This window comes from Crinia signifera, chromosome 6 (assembly GCF_055691185.1).
Source record: "Crinia signifera chromosome 6, ASM5569118v1, whole genome shotgun sequence".
Taxonomy (NCBI): domain Eukaryota; kingdom Metazoa; phylum Chordata; class Amphibia; order Anura; family Myobatrachidae; genus Crinia; species Crinia signifera.
This window is the reverse complement of record NC_139222.1, coordinates 175033890-175053896: the sequence shown is the minus strand read 5'-3', so window position 1 is coordinate 175053896 and position 20007 is coordinate 175033890. Positions and strand designations below refer to the sequence as shown.

The 20007-nt window shown below is 45.6% G+C and overlaps 1 protein-coding gene across 1 annotated transcript in view; it reads left to right on the top strand.

The window, feature by feature from the left end:
• Positions 1-20007, top strand: part of PITPNC1 (phosphatidylinositol transfer protein cytoplasmic 1) — a 234742-nt gene that overhangs the window by 118284 nt on the left and 96451 nt on the right. The window contains exon 2 of the mRNA XM_083148189.1: positions 6614-6762. Coding sequence (XP_083004315.1) covers positions 6614-6762 — 149 coding nt within the window. The remainder of the gene's footprint in view (positions 1-6613; positions 6763-20007) is intronic.

Here is a 20007-nt window from a genome sequence, read left to right as displayed (position 1 = left end):
GGAAATAGGCAGCAAGGACAATGGGCAATCTAACCTGATAATTGAAACTAATAGAAAAGTATCCTAGAAAACAGTTAACATGATTTAATTTTCTTTTACATTGTCCATTTAAGAAGATCTTGTACAAGCAGTGTTCCAATCCCTTCATATCTGTTCTGTCTATAACTGGTACAGAATCCATCCCCTTTGGTGTAAATGCTCGTTGCTCTGTGCACTAACAGCACCTCCTTGTATTATCCCAATGTAAGAACTGCCAGTCACTAGCTCTCTGGTTAAACCAGCCTGGGGGATGCTTGAACAAGACGTCACACACTATTAAAATCCCTGTTTACAAGCAGATCAGGTGGGGAAAAAATTGCTGGTTGTTGTATTAGAGGCGAGTTAAACTTATAAAAAAAAATGAAAGTTTTATACTCTGCCGCATGCTTCCTCAGAGTTTCTACACTGTGTGCTGTGCAGAGTGGTCTATTAAGTAATATACAGCAGCACTATACTGGTTTGTAAACTATCTTGTATGTACTGTAAGTGTATAAGTCTAGAATGTTTTACCGTAACCAGTAGGCTAGACACCTCCATTGTAAATTGGGAGAGTCGCAACTATATGTATTTGAGAGGTGGAATGATGAAACCATGGCCCTTATTCTGGTTGGTGCGGTAATATCTGCGTGCGTTCGTGCCGCCGATGTTTTGTGTCTGCGCATGTGCAGTGTGCAGCATGAAATGTGTACACTACGAACAGGGGGTGGAGAGGGGTGTGAAGGGCTGTTTGGGCTCATTACCATATGTTTACACCCCGCGTTTCATGGGCGTTCCCATGAAAACGCTGGGCGTACGTATGGTAATGCGGCCGTGACGCACGTGTAGGGGGTGGACATATGACATTGCCGGATGTCAGCTGCCCGCCCAGATCACTGCTTTTGCACGGAGAAATGTCCGTGTGGTCTGAGGTTGCGGGAGCTGCCTGGCCACTCGGTACTATATTCGATGGTCTGTGACCATCGAATGATGGGGGAGGTTCCCTGAGATGGAGGAGGTGTATTCATGATAAATACACGTGCGGTCCGTTCGGACAGCTTCTTACCGCGTACGGATGGAGTTGGCGATCCGTATGGAAGGCGGGGTTTAGGACGCACGGTGCTGGCCGCATATTCGGATCCGGCCGCACCGATCAGAATAAGGGCCCATGTTTTGAGTAGAATAGATTTGTTTTTGCAACAAAATATATTTGAGGCCGATCCTTTCACTGATCCCATACTGTAATATTGTCTCCATGACCTGTGCCCCTTAACCTTCCCAATAAAAGGTTCCCATGAGAAAAAGATTGTATTAGTCAGCTTTGTCTTTGTTCATGGAGGTGTACACATGTTAGCTAGAAGGTGCCTAGATAGACAGTCAATAGGTTAACAAAATATGGTCAAAATGCATTATGTCGGCAGGATCAAAATGTCACCAGGTGAAAGGTAGACAGTAGTAAAGGTCAACATGTACAACTGGTCAACAGGGCCTAAAGGTCGACATGGGAACGGTTGACACATGTTAACCTAATGCATGTTGACCATGTGGGGTCTTTATAATTACTGTAGAATATTTTACCACACCTTTTTATGTACAGACCCAAGACACACAGATTAGTGGTGCAAGATGCCATCACTTGCTGGTGAGGGCTCTGCAGACCAACATGTCCTGTAGATCAGGATATTTTCATGAACTTCAAGGGCTAGTGACTGCACATTTTTAGAGGCTTTGTGAATAATGGGCCTAATTCAGACCTGAGCACAGAATACATTTGTTCTCAAAATGTGCACTGCAGGTGGGGCAGATGTAACATGCAGAGAGCTAGATTCAGGGCATTATTTTGTTTCTGTGTAGGGTAAATACTGTCTGCTTTATTTTTACACTGCAATTTAGATTTCAGTATCAACACACCCCACCCAAATCTGACTTTTATTGCACATGTTACATCAGCCCCACCTGCAGTGCACATGGTTTTGCCCATTTTGAGACCTGCAATCAGGTCTGAATTAAGTCAATAGTCTTCTCAGGCCAGATTGCTACACCATGCTAGAAGTGGCTGGAATCTGATATTATTAAGCATTCATTATGTAGTCATATGGGGTATATTTAATGCTGTTTAGGTGAGCTATGATGGTGAGCAGTGCCTATTGGTTATCGTCATAGCCCACCCTCAGTATTCAACCCACCCTCTTCACTCACCGTTACCACCTCGCTGTTTCTAAAAAGCAAGGTGGAAATGGGCATCAAAGGCGAGGCTCACGGCTATATGCAGCAGCCAGCGAGGGGGTTACACGGCAAGGATGGCTTGTTTTCGGCGATCCTCACGAAAACCAGACATCCTCACCATACAAACCCCCTTGCCAGCTGCATTGAATGTACATATTTTTTTTTTCAATTATTATTTTAAATGTATAAAGGTGACATAATTAAACTCAAGGTTCATTTTTAAAACAAAATCTATGTATTTTAAACTCTACTTTCCTAAAGAGTCTGGCCAGGGAAATTGGAATATTTACTGTTCTTGCTCCTGGCCATTCTCTTGAGTAGCACTCAGCCAGCTCAGTGATATTGTTACATTGCGGTAATGAGTACATTTTGTCATAAACAACACAAAAATCAGGCTTACTGTGTTAGTGTAATTCGCACAAATACTAAGCAGACTGGTAGTTTTCACCAATGTTTGGGGTGTGTGGCAAAATGTGTGGAAAAAATGTATTCCAGAATTATTTTTTATTTTGTTAGTTTGTAAATAACTGCAGTTGTGCCGTAACCATGTCCACATCCTCAGTGCACACTACTGTATTTTTCCCTAATATCTGTCATGAATCTCTTTCCATTTTGGTAATAAATCTTTATCAGACTCTCCAAGGCACAATACCTCACAACATTATCCCACAAATCAAATGCACAGAGCAAACATCTGCTATCTTCTCCCGCTCATGTTCTCATTGTGCTGATTAAATGTGTAATTCGCAATAAACAAATGGCACAGCAAATTAATTACAGTGCACAATTGTGGTCTATTAAAGAAACAGTCACCAGGCAACCTCCCTGTTTTTATTATTATGATTTTTTTTGCGGGCTAAAAGTGACTCATACTGTACTTCACAAAGCTCTATTTTCATAGGCAGCACATGCTACTGGAATGATTTGTAAGCTCTATGAAGTACAGCCCCGTACACACTTAACAAGTCCCTGCCGATGCCGATATTACTGGCGACGGGGACCCGGCCGGGTGCTGGCATAGGCATATGCACACAGTTACCGATGCCGGGTGCCAGGTGGGCGACAGTGCGCATGGGGGGGAATTGTCATGCTGTGGCTTCACCCCAGATAGCCCCCACTACTGTCCTTTGGCAGATGTCACAATGTGCATGGGTCTCTACAATGGTTATTCCTCTGTCCCAGCAGGGCCAGCTTCAGAGTGAATGGTGTGAACCATGTAATTCAAACCAGGTTACCTCGGAAAGCTGGTGATTAGCTGTGTATCTGGGTGTACATCTCAAGGGAGTGTCTAAATCAGTAATTTTCCACTTTTTTTAACTTGCGGCACCCCAAACAACATTCTAAAATGGCCAAGGCACGCCATCAGAACCCCACAGGAAAAACACATTGGCCCCCACACGAAAAAAAAAAAACCCCATTGGCCCCATATGAAAAAACAATCACACTGGTCCGCACAGGTAACAAAAATAAATACATTGGCCCTCCTTTGAAAAAAGAGACCAGTGAGTAACAGTTGAACTGTTGATGGTGGCTGTAAACTCATGTAGACATCTCTAGATCTGGTGGCATACTTGAGTACAGTTTTCAGGCACACCAGTGTGCAGTGACACAGTGGTTGAAAAACACTGGTATAAAGTGACATTGAGGGCCGACATAGTTTGTGTCAAACCCACATTAAATTTCTATTAATTATTACATAGTGGAGAAGTGGAGAATTTGGGCAAGGGAGCGGGGAGAAAAAGGAGCAGAGTGATGGTGGGTGGGAGCAGAGTATGCTGCAGAAAGCACAGAGGTGCAAATGAGTGGAAAAATAAGAGGAAAGTATTAATGGCCGTTAAGGTGCCCATACACGTTACAATTATTGTATACAATATTGTATACAATATTGCATCTCATCGCATCTCGGTTCTGCAATGAGATGAGATCTAATGCAAGAAGTATGTGCAGCACACTTTTTGTACTAGATCTCATCTCATCGCCAAACCGAGATGCGATATTGTATACAATAATTGTAACGTTTATGGGCACCTTTAGCAAGGAGGTGCACATCAGCCCTGACTAGGCATGCTAAAATGCTAATTTAAATATGGCTTTAAATATATAATTGTGTGCAGAGCCAGGAGTCTTGTGCAGAGTGGCACACGTCCATCTACACTTTGTAGTGGACTTGATATTTGAACCAATTTTGGTGCAGAATTTTGACAAATGTTATGGTGCAGTAATTGGCATGCTCAACAAGGAGAGCCCCTGTCCATTTCTCACCACCGTAATGTCACTCAGCAGCTCCTCTGTTGTGCATCATAGGTGTAATCTTGCTCTGCAACCTTTTTGAGGTGTGTCAAACTATAACTCAAAGCAAATATTGGGTTTAAAGATGTATATGTATATCAAAATACATCCTGGTACCTATACAGACAACTGAAAGACCCACTGTTATTCTGAATACATGCACATTGGGCTGAGTATGTTTATTTCTCTACCTCTACCTACTGTCGACATTCCTTTGTGTTTAACTTATAGCATTGGTAATGTGAATATATTTGATAAAGGAAGGACTATCCCCTGGATGTGTATTGTCTCTTCCCCTCTTCTCTTTTCCCTGTTTCTGTTTTTATTTTTATTTTTTTGCTGTTGTATTTTTTTTGTATGTTGTACCCATTTTGTATCTACGGTACTGTTATTCAAAACTGTAGGCTCATATGTCCCTACTTCCATACTGCATCTGATTCTTCTTTGTTTATGCATAATATACACTTATTGATGTTTTCTATATATAATTTGTTTGTCTTTGTTATCCACAGTAAATTAAAAAAAAATATAAGAAAATGTATTGAACATATAGTATTCATGTTCCTAAGCATTTGTGATGAGGTTTGTCTTAAAAAAGTAGCACTCTGAAAATAAATTGCAACTGTGACCTATTCCAAGCTGCATGTGACATCACTTAATCACACTCAGATTGCAAGACAAGTTATGGTAACCCACACTAGTGGAATATATGTCTCTTTTAATGCTCAGTGAATGTAAATCTTTAACCCATATCCCAAGGCTAAGGTGATCTCTTCCTCTGCTCTGCTTCACTGTTCAAGTATATACATGCACACACAAGCATATGCAGGTGTGGGACAATGGGGGTTATTCTAGTTCATTCTTTCTGACAAAATCCTTCTTAGATGGACAAAACCATGTGCACTGCGGGTGGGGCAGATGTAACTTGTGCAGAGAGAATTAGATTTGGGTGGGGTTTTTCTTCAAAGTGAGATCCATATTGCAGTGTAAAATCATGCAGTCAGTATTTTCCCTGCACAGAAACAAAATAACTCACCCAAATCTAATTCTCTCTGCACATGTTACATCTGCCCCCCTGCAGTGCACATGGTTTTGTCCATCTAAGAAGGATTTTGTCAGAAAGAATGAACTAGAATAAACCCCAATGTTCCAAAGCTGCAATCATTTCAAAATCAAAACCAACCTTCCAAAAACATAACTGCCAATAAAATATTTACATTCATCATAGAACTTATGACAGACCAGGGAGGGCATTCTAACTCTTGTGCCCCAGAATAGCCTACGAGTCAACATCTAAATTGGACCATGGATCTTATCTGGTTCCATCGCTCCCCCACGTGCTCACACGGGGAACAATGTTTTGCATTTGTGCATGCGCATTTATGCTCATGTGCCGACGCTGGGTGCGTGCGGGCACGGTGAACTGTTAGTTCACCACCCCTTTTCAACCTAGCAGTGGGACGGCGGCGACGGGTTGCGCCCATGGGAATGCCCAGCGTTTCATGGTTGTTTCCATGAAAATGCTGGGCGTTCCCATGGAAATTAGGTCATGGCCTGGGTTCTGGGGGCGGTCAGCTGCCTGCCCTCTTCCCATACAGGTAGCACACAAAGCTAAGACACCAGAGAGTGTCTTAGTTTTGCGTGCACCTTCCAAATCATTTGATGGTGATCCACGAATGATTTGGCCCCCGCACCCAAGGCTGCGAATGGATGCCTCTCTGTTTACAGCTACCACTGCATGTCACTGGCACTCTGTTAGTATATTAGCCCTGGCTAGGTGTGTGTCTACATTTCTCTGTACTAGTTATGCTGTGAGCAGGGGCGTAAATAGATATTCGTAGGCCCCATAGCAAAAGTTTGTAAGGGCCCCCTATTTAGCGACTGATGGTGAAAAATCCATGTAAAACATATTACTTAGACAGTAAAGTTGGGCCCCCTTCAGCTCTGGGCCCCATAACAGCTGCACCCATTGCACCTATGGTAGTTATGCCCTTGGCTGTGAGTCTGATGTACTATTTATTTCTGCTATGAAAGTTTTATCTCTGGAATATATTTGTAATTTATGTTTGTGTTCTTTTTGCAGTACAGGATTGGACAGCTCTATATGATCAGTAAACACAGTCATGAGCAAAGTGACCGGGGAGAAGGGGTGGAAGTCGTTCAGAATGAGCCATACGAGGACCCAGTACATGGTCCGGGACAACTCACAGAGAAGAGAGTCTACCTAAACAGGTGAGAATCTCCTAATCACTGGTATAGACTGTTGTTATTTGGATGCCTCACACAAAATCCTCTTAGGTGGATGTGTTCTCAGCATTCACAGGTTTCTGCAAAAGGACAAGGAAGATGGCAAGTTCCCCTGAGAAAATTGACTTGGTTTACAGAGATGGTACACTAATTTAGCACAAGCTCAGAGATTGTGGTCCTTTCACCCCATGCTAATTTTTTAATGTTACAAACCAAAAAGAGCCACAAGAATTATAGACCGTCCCAAAGTCACCCCCATGATCAACTTTACCCGGAAATAAGCCTAAGTCCAGTAATGAATCCAGGGTAATGGGAGGACAATTGCTGCTCTGGAAATGTTGTGGCTGCCCAAAGTGACCAAGGATATACAGTATGTGTTAAGTATTGCGCCCCTACCTCCCTTGGTCCATCAGTGACTAAGCTTAAGTAATGTATTAAATGGGGGGGAAAAATGAAAGATAAATTAGAGCAGGTGCCACACAAAGCTGCAGAGACAGCTTTCCCCACTCTGCAACCCTGCTGACATTTATTGAGATGTGAAAATGTGATTTGATTTTTTTGAGAATTTGCATATTTAATGAGAGGCAAAAAACAGCAAAACCCGCGTTTTGTGCCGCGAAATCGCACATTCTGAAAGTGCGATTTTTAGTACCTCCGGAACTCGCATCCAGATGTTTTTTCATTGAAAAGTATACAAATCGCATATTTAATGAGATGCAAATTTGGGAAAATGTGTCTAAAAATCGCCACACATACAGACCAGGTTCTGACAGGTGAATTGGCCAGAACCCTGCACAGATCATTGAGATCTGTGCAGGGTCCTGGTTCCAACAATATGGGGGACAAAAAATCTGGGGGTCCCCCGTATTTTGAAACTACAGATGGAGCGGGCCTCGCTCTTGCAGGGGATGGGGGAAGATTCGCCATCCCCCACCAGCCCCCATCGCCGCCAACTGTTCTGCGAAAGGGGACTCGCGCGCACGAGATGCGCGCGTGTCCCCTTCCAATGGCGCTTCCCCCGGGTCCTCGCCAGCTTGTCGGCGGTCACCCGGGGTCCTCACCGCCTCCCCGCTGTCCCACCTAACCCTGTCCGTCTCCCTGAAGCGGAGACGAACAGGGTTCCCGTCGCCCCGCCGCCCGGAAACTGAGAGGCGCGTGCGTGTGAGATGCACGCGTGTGTGAGACGCACGCGCATCAGATAGAGCACCTCGCCAGCGGAGACAATCTGGCGATTCGCCAGCAAGAGGGAGTCTAGCTCTATCTGTAGCACCGGGCTTCAACAGCCCACGGTGTCATGCCACAGCCGGGGGACACTTTTTACATAAGGTCCCCCGGCCGAACCATGAGCACCGTGGCTGGTCAGCCTTGGATGGAGTACCTAGATGAGTAGGGACCCCCCAATAAGGTGTCCCCCCGAGGCATCCCTGGCCTCCCCCTCTCCCCAACTCCCCATCAGCATGACTACCCACACCCCCTAACTCCCCATCAGCATACCTGCCCTCACCCTCTAACTCCCTGTCAGCATCCCTGACCTGACCCCCCCCCCTAACTCCCCATCAGCATACCTTCCTTCCCCCTCCCTCTAACTTCCTTCCCCCTCCCCCTAACTTCCCATCAGCATCCCTGCCCCCACCCTCAGGTAGTTAAGGCACAAAAAATAGTTTGCAGGAGGGCTCCAAGCATCGGCACTGCTGCCCTGACCCGAGTAAAACAGACCAGACCTTATAGTGCCCGCACTGCCTCATATGCAAGGAGACACTGCGCCCCTTCACAGACAGTGGAGCTGGCATCCCCTCAACGTCATTAACATTGTGTGTGTGTGCCTATGTGAATGGGGTGTATTTCAGAGTGTGAGGATCAAGACAAGTGACTCCCGGGTCTCTGCCCTATACCCCCTGTCCCCTGCTGTGACTTTGGGCATGTCCGTTTTTTGCTCTGCCCACAGCCTACAATTTACCAGTGTACAAAGTTACGTCCTGGTCCATGCTGGGTTTATGAGGAGGGGCAGTGTGGCGGCATAGACTGTAGCTCTGCTCAGCTGTAGCCTTATTACTGAAGACAATACCCGTGCCAGTCTGAACCTTACCTGCTGTCAGCCTGCCCCTCATCCTCTCGCTCCATTTGCATGGTAGTCTTCATTCTCTTCCTCTGTTCCCATGCCAGCCTACCCCTCATCTTCTCTCTCTGTGCCCATGTCAGCCTGCCTCTCATCTTCCATACCCATGCCAGTTTGCTCCTCACTCATCTCTGTGCTCATTCCAGCCTACTCTCTTATCCCCATTATCATGCCAAGCTGCCCCTTACTCATCTCTGTGCCCATGCCAGGCTGCCCCTTACTCACATCTTCCTCTGCTGCTGCGCTGCCATGCTACACGTTCCCCTACTGGGAGGAGCCGCACACTCTCCCGCACCCTCCTCTCTTCCGGTGCTGCAACTTGAGGAGTCGCACAGAGGTCCTGGAAGTCAGCACATGGATCCCTGCCCACTTACAAAATGGGGCGTGCCTCCAGATAGCGCACACACCTCCTGCGCTGTTGCCAATCGAGGCCAGCACACTCACCAATTAGGGGCGTGGCTCAAACAACCCAGAAGATGATTCTTAAAATTCTACCCATATTTCACACAATCAAAGGGTTATCAGATTAAGGGGGCTGAGCCCCTTACGATGGTGTGAAGATCGCCCGTAGGGCGCGATGAATCACCTAGTCTTTAATAGTAGGCCTTAAACTGCACTATTAAACATACAACTATGAGCTGCATTTTGTTTCTAAATTAAATACAGTAGTAAATACAGTTTATGGTTTTCATAGGGATCATTAGATTCCACCTACTAGCAAAACATTTTGTCCTATGCACAGCAGACTTCTTACATAATATATTCTTCATTATTTGTTTTTACCTCTCTGAATGTTACAAGATAATACAGTTTGTCCAAATAAATTGAAACAATGTAGGAAGATGTAAATCATTGTCAGCAGCAGATGCGATCAAATATAGCTCTGTCAGGAGATGGCTCAGAGGGTGGTAGTATTGATGTGAGTTAATGCACAACAACATCTGCAGAGGACGCGTCAAGTGTCGTGGAGAGGCCTAAGTTTTCTTGTCTGTGTGAGACGTTAGTGCTGCCGAGTGTACCCTTGTGTGTGAGGAATAGCTGAGGGTTGCAGTGCCGCAGGCCCCAATGGTGCTGACACAGCAGGACTCTGTATTGGCTCAGGGCCACTATCTGCATGTCGGATAGAGAATGTGAGGCAGGCTGACGTTGGCAGTGACCCTGGGGCTTGTGCATTGCCGGCCGCATGTGATAGAGTTACAAGTTGAAGGACATGATGGATTAAAAGAGGTACGCTGTGACACTTTCCTTCCATAACAATTCCCTAGACAGACGCAGAAGTCTTTCCGAGTTCTCTTCTGAGGGTCACAACTGCTGATTCCACAATTATTAATCTCTAGTGCTTCCTAGCAACAATCTTATACATGTGTCAGACAATGGTCAGACTCAGGCAGACTCACATTTTGTCTAAGACCATTAGCATAACTTACATAGGACCTTATTCTGATTGACTCACAAGGCTGCGAATTTTGCAGCCTTGCGAGTCCCCCAGACGCCGCCCGCTCCCCCCTCGCACGCCGCGATCCCCCACACATCTGGTCGGCGACCATCAAATGATTTCTCCAGCGTTTGCAGATCTGAGACACCTCTGTGGTGTCTGGTATCTCAGATCTCCGAGCGCCCTGTGCGGTAAGCGTGTGGGCATCTGACATCCGCTGTATTCAGAATTGCCAGTATATGAAACACCCAGTATATGCCCCTAAAATCTCCACCATCACAACTTTTAAATCCAAACAACAACTGATTTATAAATCACTGATACGGAAAAGCCCGATTCAGACCGGAGATGATTGCAAATCCTGTCATGACTTGAGCAGTACTGGGAAAATAATATTACTATAGGAATTTGTTCAGAGATACCAATGGCAGGGTCTCTAATGTGCCACGTACTGTATGTACAAAGGCCCTCATTATGGATGACTCATTCAGCTGTGAAGCTCGCAGCTTACAGAGTCCCAGAGAGCCTGCCCTGACAAATCACTGCCCCCCACTGCAGCAATCCCCTCGCAAACATGCAAGGGGATGTCTCATAAAGACACATCCCCTTGCATGTCCCCCTGCTGAAGGAATCATTCAATGGTCGCCGACTATCGAATGATACTGATTTATATTTGCAGGTTTCCGGCCAAAGACAGGGCCGTGACCTCAGCCTCCCACCCCACGGCCCCCGCGTCACGACATCATTTGCTTAGGAACACCAACGAAACGCTCGAGCGACGCGCGCGTCGGCCACCATACGCCCCCCTCCCTGTACCGCTCCATGCGAATGGCCCGGCAACATTGTAAATCGACGTTCACACAGTGGAACTGCACATGCGCAAAAAGGGCTGTGCGCATGCACAGTCCACCAACCATTGGAACAAATTTGGCCCTGTCCAAATGAACTAGAATGATCCTCACACCATGGATTGCAGCATTGATCTTCTGAACAACCCTATGGTCACTCAGAATGCCCATTGCAACTCGTCATGGTCTCTATATGACTGTGCACCCACAAAATATACACCTGTGTTTGTGTAACTACCACCTCTCCCTTCTTTAATATGCACTCTACCTCATTTTGCTGTATTTGCATCTAGTATATGGGAGCAGCTTTTCATTCTCCAGCTAAACTTCCTCCTCATACCTTGTAAAGCCAGTTGTACATTAAGGCTTCTGTGCCAAACCGATCTTGTGTCATTATAACACCTATTTTCTACTCATTGAAAATAATGGGCCTAATTCAGACCTGATTGCTGCTGTGTAAATTTGCACAGCGGCTGTGCATGCATCTAGGGTGCAATGCACGTGCGCGATGCCTTCCAGTGATGAAATCCTGATACTCTTTTTCGTCGCTAGCTGTTTGCAGTGGTGACCAGTGGAAAAATCAATCGATGGTGAGCATAAAAAAAATGGTTTTGGACATATTCGCTTGGCTGCAAATTCTTCAGTAGGCGCACACATCTATTCACACAATGGGGGTCATTCTGGTTCACCCGCAAAGCTGTGAAATTCACATCTAAATGCCGTCCTCATGAAGGTCCACCTGCAGATTGCACCCGTACGCATGCGAATGGATGTTTTGCATAAACATCCATTCAGAGCTTGCGTGCGGGGGCAAAATCATTTGATGGCTGCTGACCATGGAATGATTTCTACAGCGCTAGCAGATCTACGACACCTCTCTGGTGTCTTAGATCTGCAAGTGCCTGTACAGAAAGAGGCTGGGTAGCAGTCCGCCCCCTCGCACCCGCATCACAGATGAACTTCCATGGGAACGGCCAGCATTTTCATGGGAACGCCCATGAAACGCTTGGCGTTCCCATGGGTGTGACCAGGGTCTGCCGCCCCCCACCTGCACTGCTGTGTGCGAGCAACCGCTGAATAATTAATTTGCCGTGACCACTTGCACAATGCGGCTGCACATGCGCATAAATGTCTATGCGCATGCACATTCGCGAAACATCGCTCCCCTGTGCGAATGCGCAGGAGAGCGAGGGAACCCAAAATAATTTGCAAGGCGGAATCTCACTGTGGCGGGGCAGCGTATAGACAGAATAGGCCAATCAGGAGGGTGCTAAATATTGCCAGGCAGGTGACTGATGACAGTGTACCCGCACCAGTGTGGAAGGGTAGAAATCTCTCCTTCAGTTTTATAGACTTTAAAAGAAAAAATCTATTTTTATGCAATGAAACACACACCATCCAAATCATCACATTTACATTAACCTACTAGTAACCAGTTTGCAGCTTTCAACCTGTTATTTGAGAGATCAATGATAACTCCAGCCATATTCCATATATCACCTCACTAGGAATCTCCAGAAGTGTAGAATCACAATTACTTTCTAGAGAATATTGCAGTTGGATTTATTTTGTTTTCTGCACAATGACCTGTGACAACTTGCCACTCATAATACAATAACTGTCTCTATTCCCCAACAGCAAGAATTAAAGGTACAGTAACATACATCCACATTTTTATTCCTGTTTTTTTCTCTGACCAGCATAGCAGTGAGGTGGTCAACATTTATAAACTGAGGGCCAATACAAATGTACTTGGAAATTATTGCTTGGACATAACTGTTGTAAACCAACCAACTGTGACGTTCCATTATGGAATGTCACATTGTGGCCAGCAATATCTCCAGCTTTATGCTCACAGCCAACAAAGGTTAACGCCTTTCCAGTGACAGATCCAGGCGGATTCCCTTCTCCTATCCACTACCGATAGTCGTTATATAGCACCCCAGCAGCATGTCAGTCAGAAAGAGAGTAGAGGCTGCGGTTGCCCAGCATCAAGAGCCTCCCAGGATCCTTCCCGGCCCAGCACAGGACAGCATCATGTGCTGAACTGGGCAGAAAGGCCGCTGTCACTGAGGACCTTAATTGCCTCAGCTGTGTGCAGCTATTCATTGCTGGATGTTCGGTGGCACATTATTGCTCATACGGGGGCAGATGTGTGAAGCAGTGATAAGGGAGAAGTGAGCCAGAATAGAAGTGGCCCATGCCAACCAATCAGCTACTCTGTATAAGTTTATATTATGCTAATTATATATGTTACTTCAGTGCTGATTGGTTGCCATGGGCCACTTCTCTTCTGGCTCACTCCCTTATCACTGCTTCATACATCTACCCCACGATCCGCTACAGGGCCACATGCGCCTTCTGAATTACCATAGTAGAGCGTTCCTGCTGCTTACATAGAAGCATATATAGCTCATCTGGATAAGGCCATTGTGAGTAGAAAACATGCAGCACACAACATTTGAAATCACATTTATTCATATAAAGTTGCCTTGATTTATGACACAGCATCACACTAAGTATTCTGTACTATAGAGTTTCCGCTCAGCTCTATGTCAATATGCCTCCCATGTGCTAATGCATTCAATGTATTTAGTCTCCTTTGGAAAATCTGACTTTTCAATTCAATTCCACTTTAAAAGCTCCTTTAGATATCTGAAAAGGAAAATCAATAGGAAGCATTAACAAAAAAAAAATCTTTTTCTGTGGTAAATTGGAGTTTTGAGTTCCGTTCTTATTAAAAGCTGCAAAGTATTTAAGTGACCAATTATGCATTGGAAATGTTCAATTCAAAGAGGAAAAGGAGCCAAGGCTATTACTTGAATTAAATATCTTCCGTTGGTATGGCCACAGGGGCCATTTGTGAGTGTCGGAATCTTATGGGGGAGGGTGGGGAGTCCAAAATAGAAACACCTTCACTCTGCTTACACCTTCCCTCAGTTTAACCATTCAGGAAAGGGTAACAACCACTTGTTAATGCAATTTTGTTTATTACTTTATAACTTGGTATAGTTAGGATAAATGATCTGTACACATTGTATTAGTTGCTGTGGGTTATGGCCCTTATTTAGATCTGATCAGTACAAATTTGGGTACTTGTGTACTAGCACGGCGCCCATCGCATCACAGACCATAAGGCTTGCGATGGTATGCGATGCGACACGATTGGCACCCGATGGTATACAATTTAAAATTGTATAGCATTGTATATGGCATACAATGCCATACAATGCGATGCAATGCGATTTTAAATTTTATAAGCACCCTAATGGGGGCTTACAATGTTAAATGCACCCCCACGCCACCCCCACTATGAACGTGAACCAGAAGTGTGGCGAGCGGCGGCGGTACGCGTCCTCCGACCTTTTCATACCCCCACTATCCATGTCAGCGTGGAGTTAACTCTATATAGTGTGGGGAGCGCAGCGAGCCATCGAGCCCGAAGCGTGGTGAGCGCAGCTCTACATCGGCAAAACCATTCGCATGGTCAAAGAAAGAATTGCGCTCCACAGATCATCTATTAAAAAAGCACTGTTCAAAGTGGACAGGGATACACCTCCAGTGCCAAGGCATTTTGCCAAGGAAAAACATCTGATGAAAGACTTCAAGTTTATGCCACTAGACCACGTACCGCCATTACGAAGAGGCGGAGACAGGCATAGACTGCTGCTACAAAAGGAGAATATTTGGATTTACAAATTAAAGACCCTCTCTCCATTGGGGTTGAATGAGGAATTCACCATGTCCCCATTTATCTAGGCCTATTCACAAACCAGTGATCCGACACCTTTTTTGACTTTTTTTTGGCTTACACTGAGTTGTAGAGAATTTTTTGATTTTTGTCTTTATTTATTTATTTTTCTTTTATATTTTTTATTTATTTTTATTTTTATTTTTTTTCAGCATTATTGCTTCATCATGTATTTATGTTATTTCTATTCATGTTTGTTTATTCATTCACCCATTTTTTCATTTATTCTTGTATTGTTATATTTATCATATTGCTTGCAAGCCGGCTATTGTCATTTCTCAATTTTTGCCCCATGTGTATATATATCTGACATGCAATACATGCTGGTTCTCAGCGCTATGCACAGATACTTCCGCATTGGTGGGCAGCATCGTGCGTTCCACGCCGCGGGTCAGACGTATGGAGTTGCTGTATCTGCACTCCCGTACCCCGGCTGGCGCACTGACGGTGTGCGTGTCACGCGGATCGCGCCGTGTCACGGACACAGTGTTTCCAGGGATGTGATCCCTGTGCACAGTTACGGAAGATCCATATATGGACTTCCGCTGGGAGATTGATGGCCGTGACCAGCTTGCAGGTAATGATTTATGACATCATGCAGGTGTTTTTCATTTGTTGTTTGGGGCTGAGCTATGTTGTGCAGCCCTATATATAGCCAGACTGTGTCATTTGTTATTTGAGCAGTCCAGGATGAAGGTGCTATGGACACCGAAACGGTATCGTTGACTGTTATGTTATTTGCCCCCATTCAAGCAAGGGGAGTGTATTGATGGATACTTCTGGCTGATGTTGGATTAAAAAAAGCCTTATATTATCTACTTGGTGTTGCTGGCCCACTTACTTTGTGACTTTGCTGCTTGCAGCTTGGATACCTAGCAAGAATCTGCTGTTTATTTTCTGCCCGGCGCCCTGCATCATCTTATACTTCAATGAGTGCGATTATTTCAAGGTTTTCTCTCTCTCTCTCTCTCTCTCTCTCTCTCTCTCTCTCTCTCTCTCTCTCTCTATATATATATATATATATATATATATATATAGAGATCCAGGTGAACCTTTGGCACTTTATACACATCACAGCGCATCCTGACGAAAAGGCAATCTGCCTTGAAACGTTGAGAAGATCATGCTGTAATCTCACTTATCATGTATTGATAAAAGTACCCTTTTTTCAAATCCGTGAGTGCCGTTTCTTCCCCTGTGCCTGGGCTCAGGACAGGGGATCTGGATCTCTGTACCTATTACCATAAGGGCACCACGGTACTTACAACATTTGTCCGGAGTGCCGAACATACCAGGACACTATATATATATATATATATATAGGATGCTTCAAATACTTTCCTGATTATACAGGGTGAGGCAAAAACGTTTCAGATTTAAACATTTCCAAAAGAGGTAAAGGTTATTTAAAATTGTAATACATAGAGTAAAAGTGCATGAAACAAAGTTTATTTTCATGACATTTTATTATGATATTGTCCAGATGGTGGCCTTTATTTGTGATAAACATTGAAGTCAATTTCTGGTTTTGCATCACTCAGCGGGTCATTTCTGGCGTTATTGCTGCCATTTTTTGATGATGCTCACTTATATTTGCCAGGCTACGTTAACAAGCAGAATTGTTATTACTAAGTGAACAGTCCTCATAAAAGGCCTCTACACAGCCAATGCGGCCATCTAAACGCTAAGGTAAACAAAGAGCCATTATTAAGCTGAATTGTACTACCAATATTGAAGATATCATATTCAAAGCCGATCGCCGAAAAATCCCAAAACTGTATACTATGCAATTTTATAAAACTTTGGGTACTTATGTATTATCTGGACTCCCATGTTAAATGCATCCCATTTTTTCATACCCCTACTATCCAAGTACGCATGGAGTTGATTTTATATAGTGTGGCGAGCGCAGCGAGCCCCGCGAGGGGACACTGTCTCAAAAGAAAACCGGGAGCCCAGATATAACATAAGTACCAAACTTTGAATAGCATTTAACATTTAAGTTTTTGTTAACCTTCTGGTTAATCTGGTAGGTTTTTATGCCTCATCCTGAATTTGAGAAAGCTATCCATGGTTCAATCCTGGCCCAAAGGTGGCCATACACAGGTCCGACTTGTCTGATGCACAAGTCAGACCTGTTTTCCTTTGAACTCCCCTGAATGCCCCTGGCAGCTCCCTGGGAGGGCTCCTTCCGACCTGGCGCTTGATGTGCCATTTTTTATGTGAGATAAATTGCCTGCAATTTATTGCATGCAAAGGAACTCCTGGGGGAGTTCAAGGGAAATTGGATGTTATAAAAAGCTAAAAATCACCCGCAATGTGCCGTTGATTGTCCGATTCCAATTGAGGTTATGTGCTGCACATAAGATCTCTAGGATACGATTTAATGTGCACTGGAATGCTTGGGTGTGAACAGATGTGCAACCGTACACCTCCATTCACACAGAGAGCACATTCATTCACAAGGTGGGATTTCACTGGAGTGAGGTAGAGGTTAAACTGATCACTGGCCGAACCAATTCATGGCCAGGTGATCAGGATTGAATTAGCCCTTTATCCCTTGGTCTGCATACTGCAGGAGGCAGATGTCAATCATTGCCTTACATTATTAGGAAGCATTGCTCTCTGGTCATATGTGCTGCAGTATTTTGACCACTATTCAAAATACTAAGATATTCCAGTATCTTAAGGCCCCCTTACATTATGCGATTTGTTAAATCTTATGTGCTGCCCGGAGCCGTGCTCCCCCGCAACAGGGGACCTACCAGAGCAGAAGGAGCCGGGCAGCATCAGCGGGAGCAGGGGGGGGGGGGGGGCGCAGAGTACCAGGGAGCCGGTCAGGAGAAGACGCTGCAGCAGCACTTCCAAAAAAAAAAAAGCCCATACAAACGCATAGGAAGCCATTGATTGGCTGAGACCTCTCTCAGCCAATCAGCGATTGGCTGAGACCTCTCTCAGCCAATTAGCGATTGGCTGAGACCTCTCTCAGCCAATCAGCGATTGGCTGAGACCTCTCTCAGCCAATCGCTGATTGGCTGAGAGAGGTCTCAGCCAATCAATGGCTTACTATGCATTTGTATGGGGTTTTTCATTTTTTGGAAGTGCTCTGCTGCTCGTGCCACTCGCGCTGCTGCTGCATCGTCTTCTCCTGCCCGGCTCCCTGGTACTCTGCGCCGCCAACCCCCCCCCTGCTTCCTGCCCAGCGGCTTCTTGCGCGGCTCCCTGCGCCCCCTCCACCCCCGCCCGCTCTCTTGTAGCGGGCATATCCCCGCTGCTGTCCCCCGCTCCCATTGTCCCTGCAGCACCCCGGGAGTGGCATGTGATAAATCGCATGCGATCTATCACATGCAAAACTTGGCACATGAAGTGCCATCGCATGTGATCCCTCCCGGGGAGCTGCTGGGACAATCGGGTCCGACTTGTCGTTATGACAAGTCGGACAAATGTAAGGGGGCCTTTAGTGTTTGGACCTGAATGACTACAAAACAAAGTAAAGATATTGGCAAAATGAATAGGATTCTTATCGACATGGCAGGAAATGCAAAAGATGTGACTGTTACTGGTTTGTGTAAATCATTTCAAGACAGCTGCATTATATAAACAAATCCAGTCTCAGCAGAACTGTCTGGTGAGGAGTTTGATTCCACACATAATTATCTGCTTGCAGAATGAAATTGGGTGAAACTGCTGCTTAGCGGGAGGTGGTAATACAGAAGCCATATAATAACAGATATACAATGTTAATTTATTTCTTTTAAGGGATTTTTTTTTTCTAGAAGGGGGGGGGGGGGCTTTGTCTACTGAAGAATGTTTATCTTATTTTATTCTTTAACCAGAGGACAAGCAGAATGAGTATGCATATTATAGCAAACTAGTTAAAAACCTGTCAAAATGGCAGCTTATACCCCTTTCACACCAGAAAATGCAGGGACTTACCCAGGAATATGGTCCCTGGATCATGCAGGGACATTCACGGGTTTGCCCCTTTCACAACAGTGTAGTCCCTGCATTTTCTGGTGTGAGGGGGGAAAGTTAGTGCAGGTGGCGGGGTGAGTGGGATGATGTTGGTGGGGCTGTCCGGGGAATGGCTCCCATTAGTCACCTGGCGGCTTCCCCCAGTGTCGGGAGGGGCAGGAGACTGAAGTAGACGCGTGACGTCAATGCTGGCAGCGGCTCAGCACTCTCCACCAGGCCCGGCACCAATAGCTACAGGCCAGACCCCCCTGTCCGGAACCCACACCCCACAGGTCTGACCTCCCGAATTGGCACCCGCACCACTCCCACACGGACTGGATCCACTGGGTCCGGCACCCAGGCTGCGGCCATCTCCCAGACTCCACAGACCGACTCTGGTGACTAGTAGCCGGGAAGCCGGGTCAGTAGCTTTCACACTGGCCAGTAACCCAGGGTGGTCACAGGAGCAACCTGGCAGGGTTGAAATCCCGGCAAATTAACCCAGGAATTTAGACTGATGTGAAAGGGGTATTAGTCCTTTATAGGCAAGCCAATCCTCTCCAGTCATTTTTTCTCCAGGGATTTGGTATTGAAAAATGCTCACTCCCAGGATTGACCTCCTTAATAAAAAAAAAAAAAAAAAATCAACCCCGTCCCCTCAAAGTGGTTGCCCCACACATTTACTTACATGTGCAGCAATGGGCAGTGCGGCCAGGAGCGGAGCGGGAGGCAGGGGTGTGCAGCGGATGCTCAGATGCTGCCTGGCGCTATACTGGGTACTTGTTTCCTAGAACGGCCACAATCGCGGGCATCGCGGGTCATTTATAATGGTCTGCGATGCGACCGACGCGATGCCCGCGATTTCCAATTGAAATGCATTGAAAAAGTCAAAATCGCGTCGGTCGCATCGCATGCGGCCAAAAAAAGCATGCGATGGTACCGACGCGATGCCCGCGATTTCCCATAGGGAACAATGTAAAATGCCTCAATTTACCCAAATCAACATAGGGAACAATGTTAAATGGCCCAGAGACCCCAAAATACCCCCCAGAACAGTGAAATGGCCCCCCCAAAAATTGTTAACGCCACCCCACGATCAACGTGAACCCGAAGCGTGGCGAGCGGC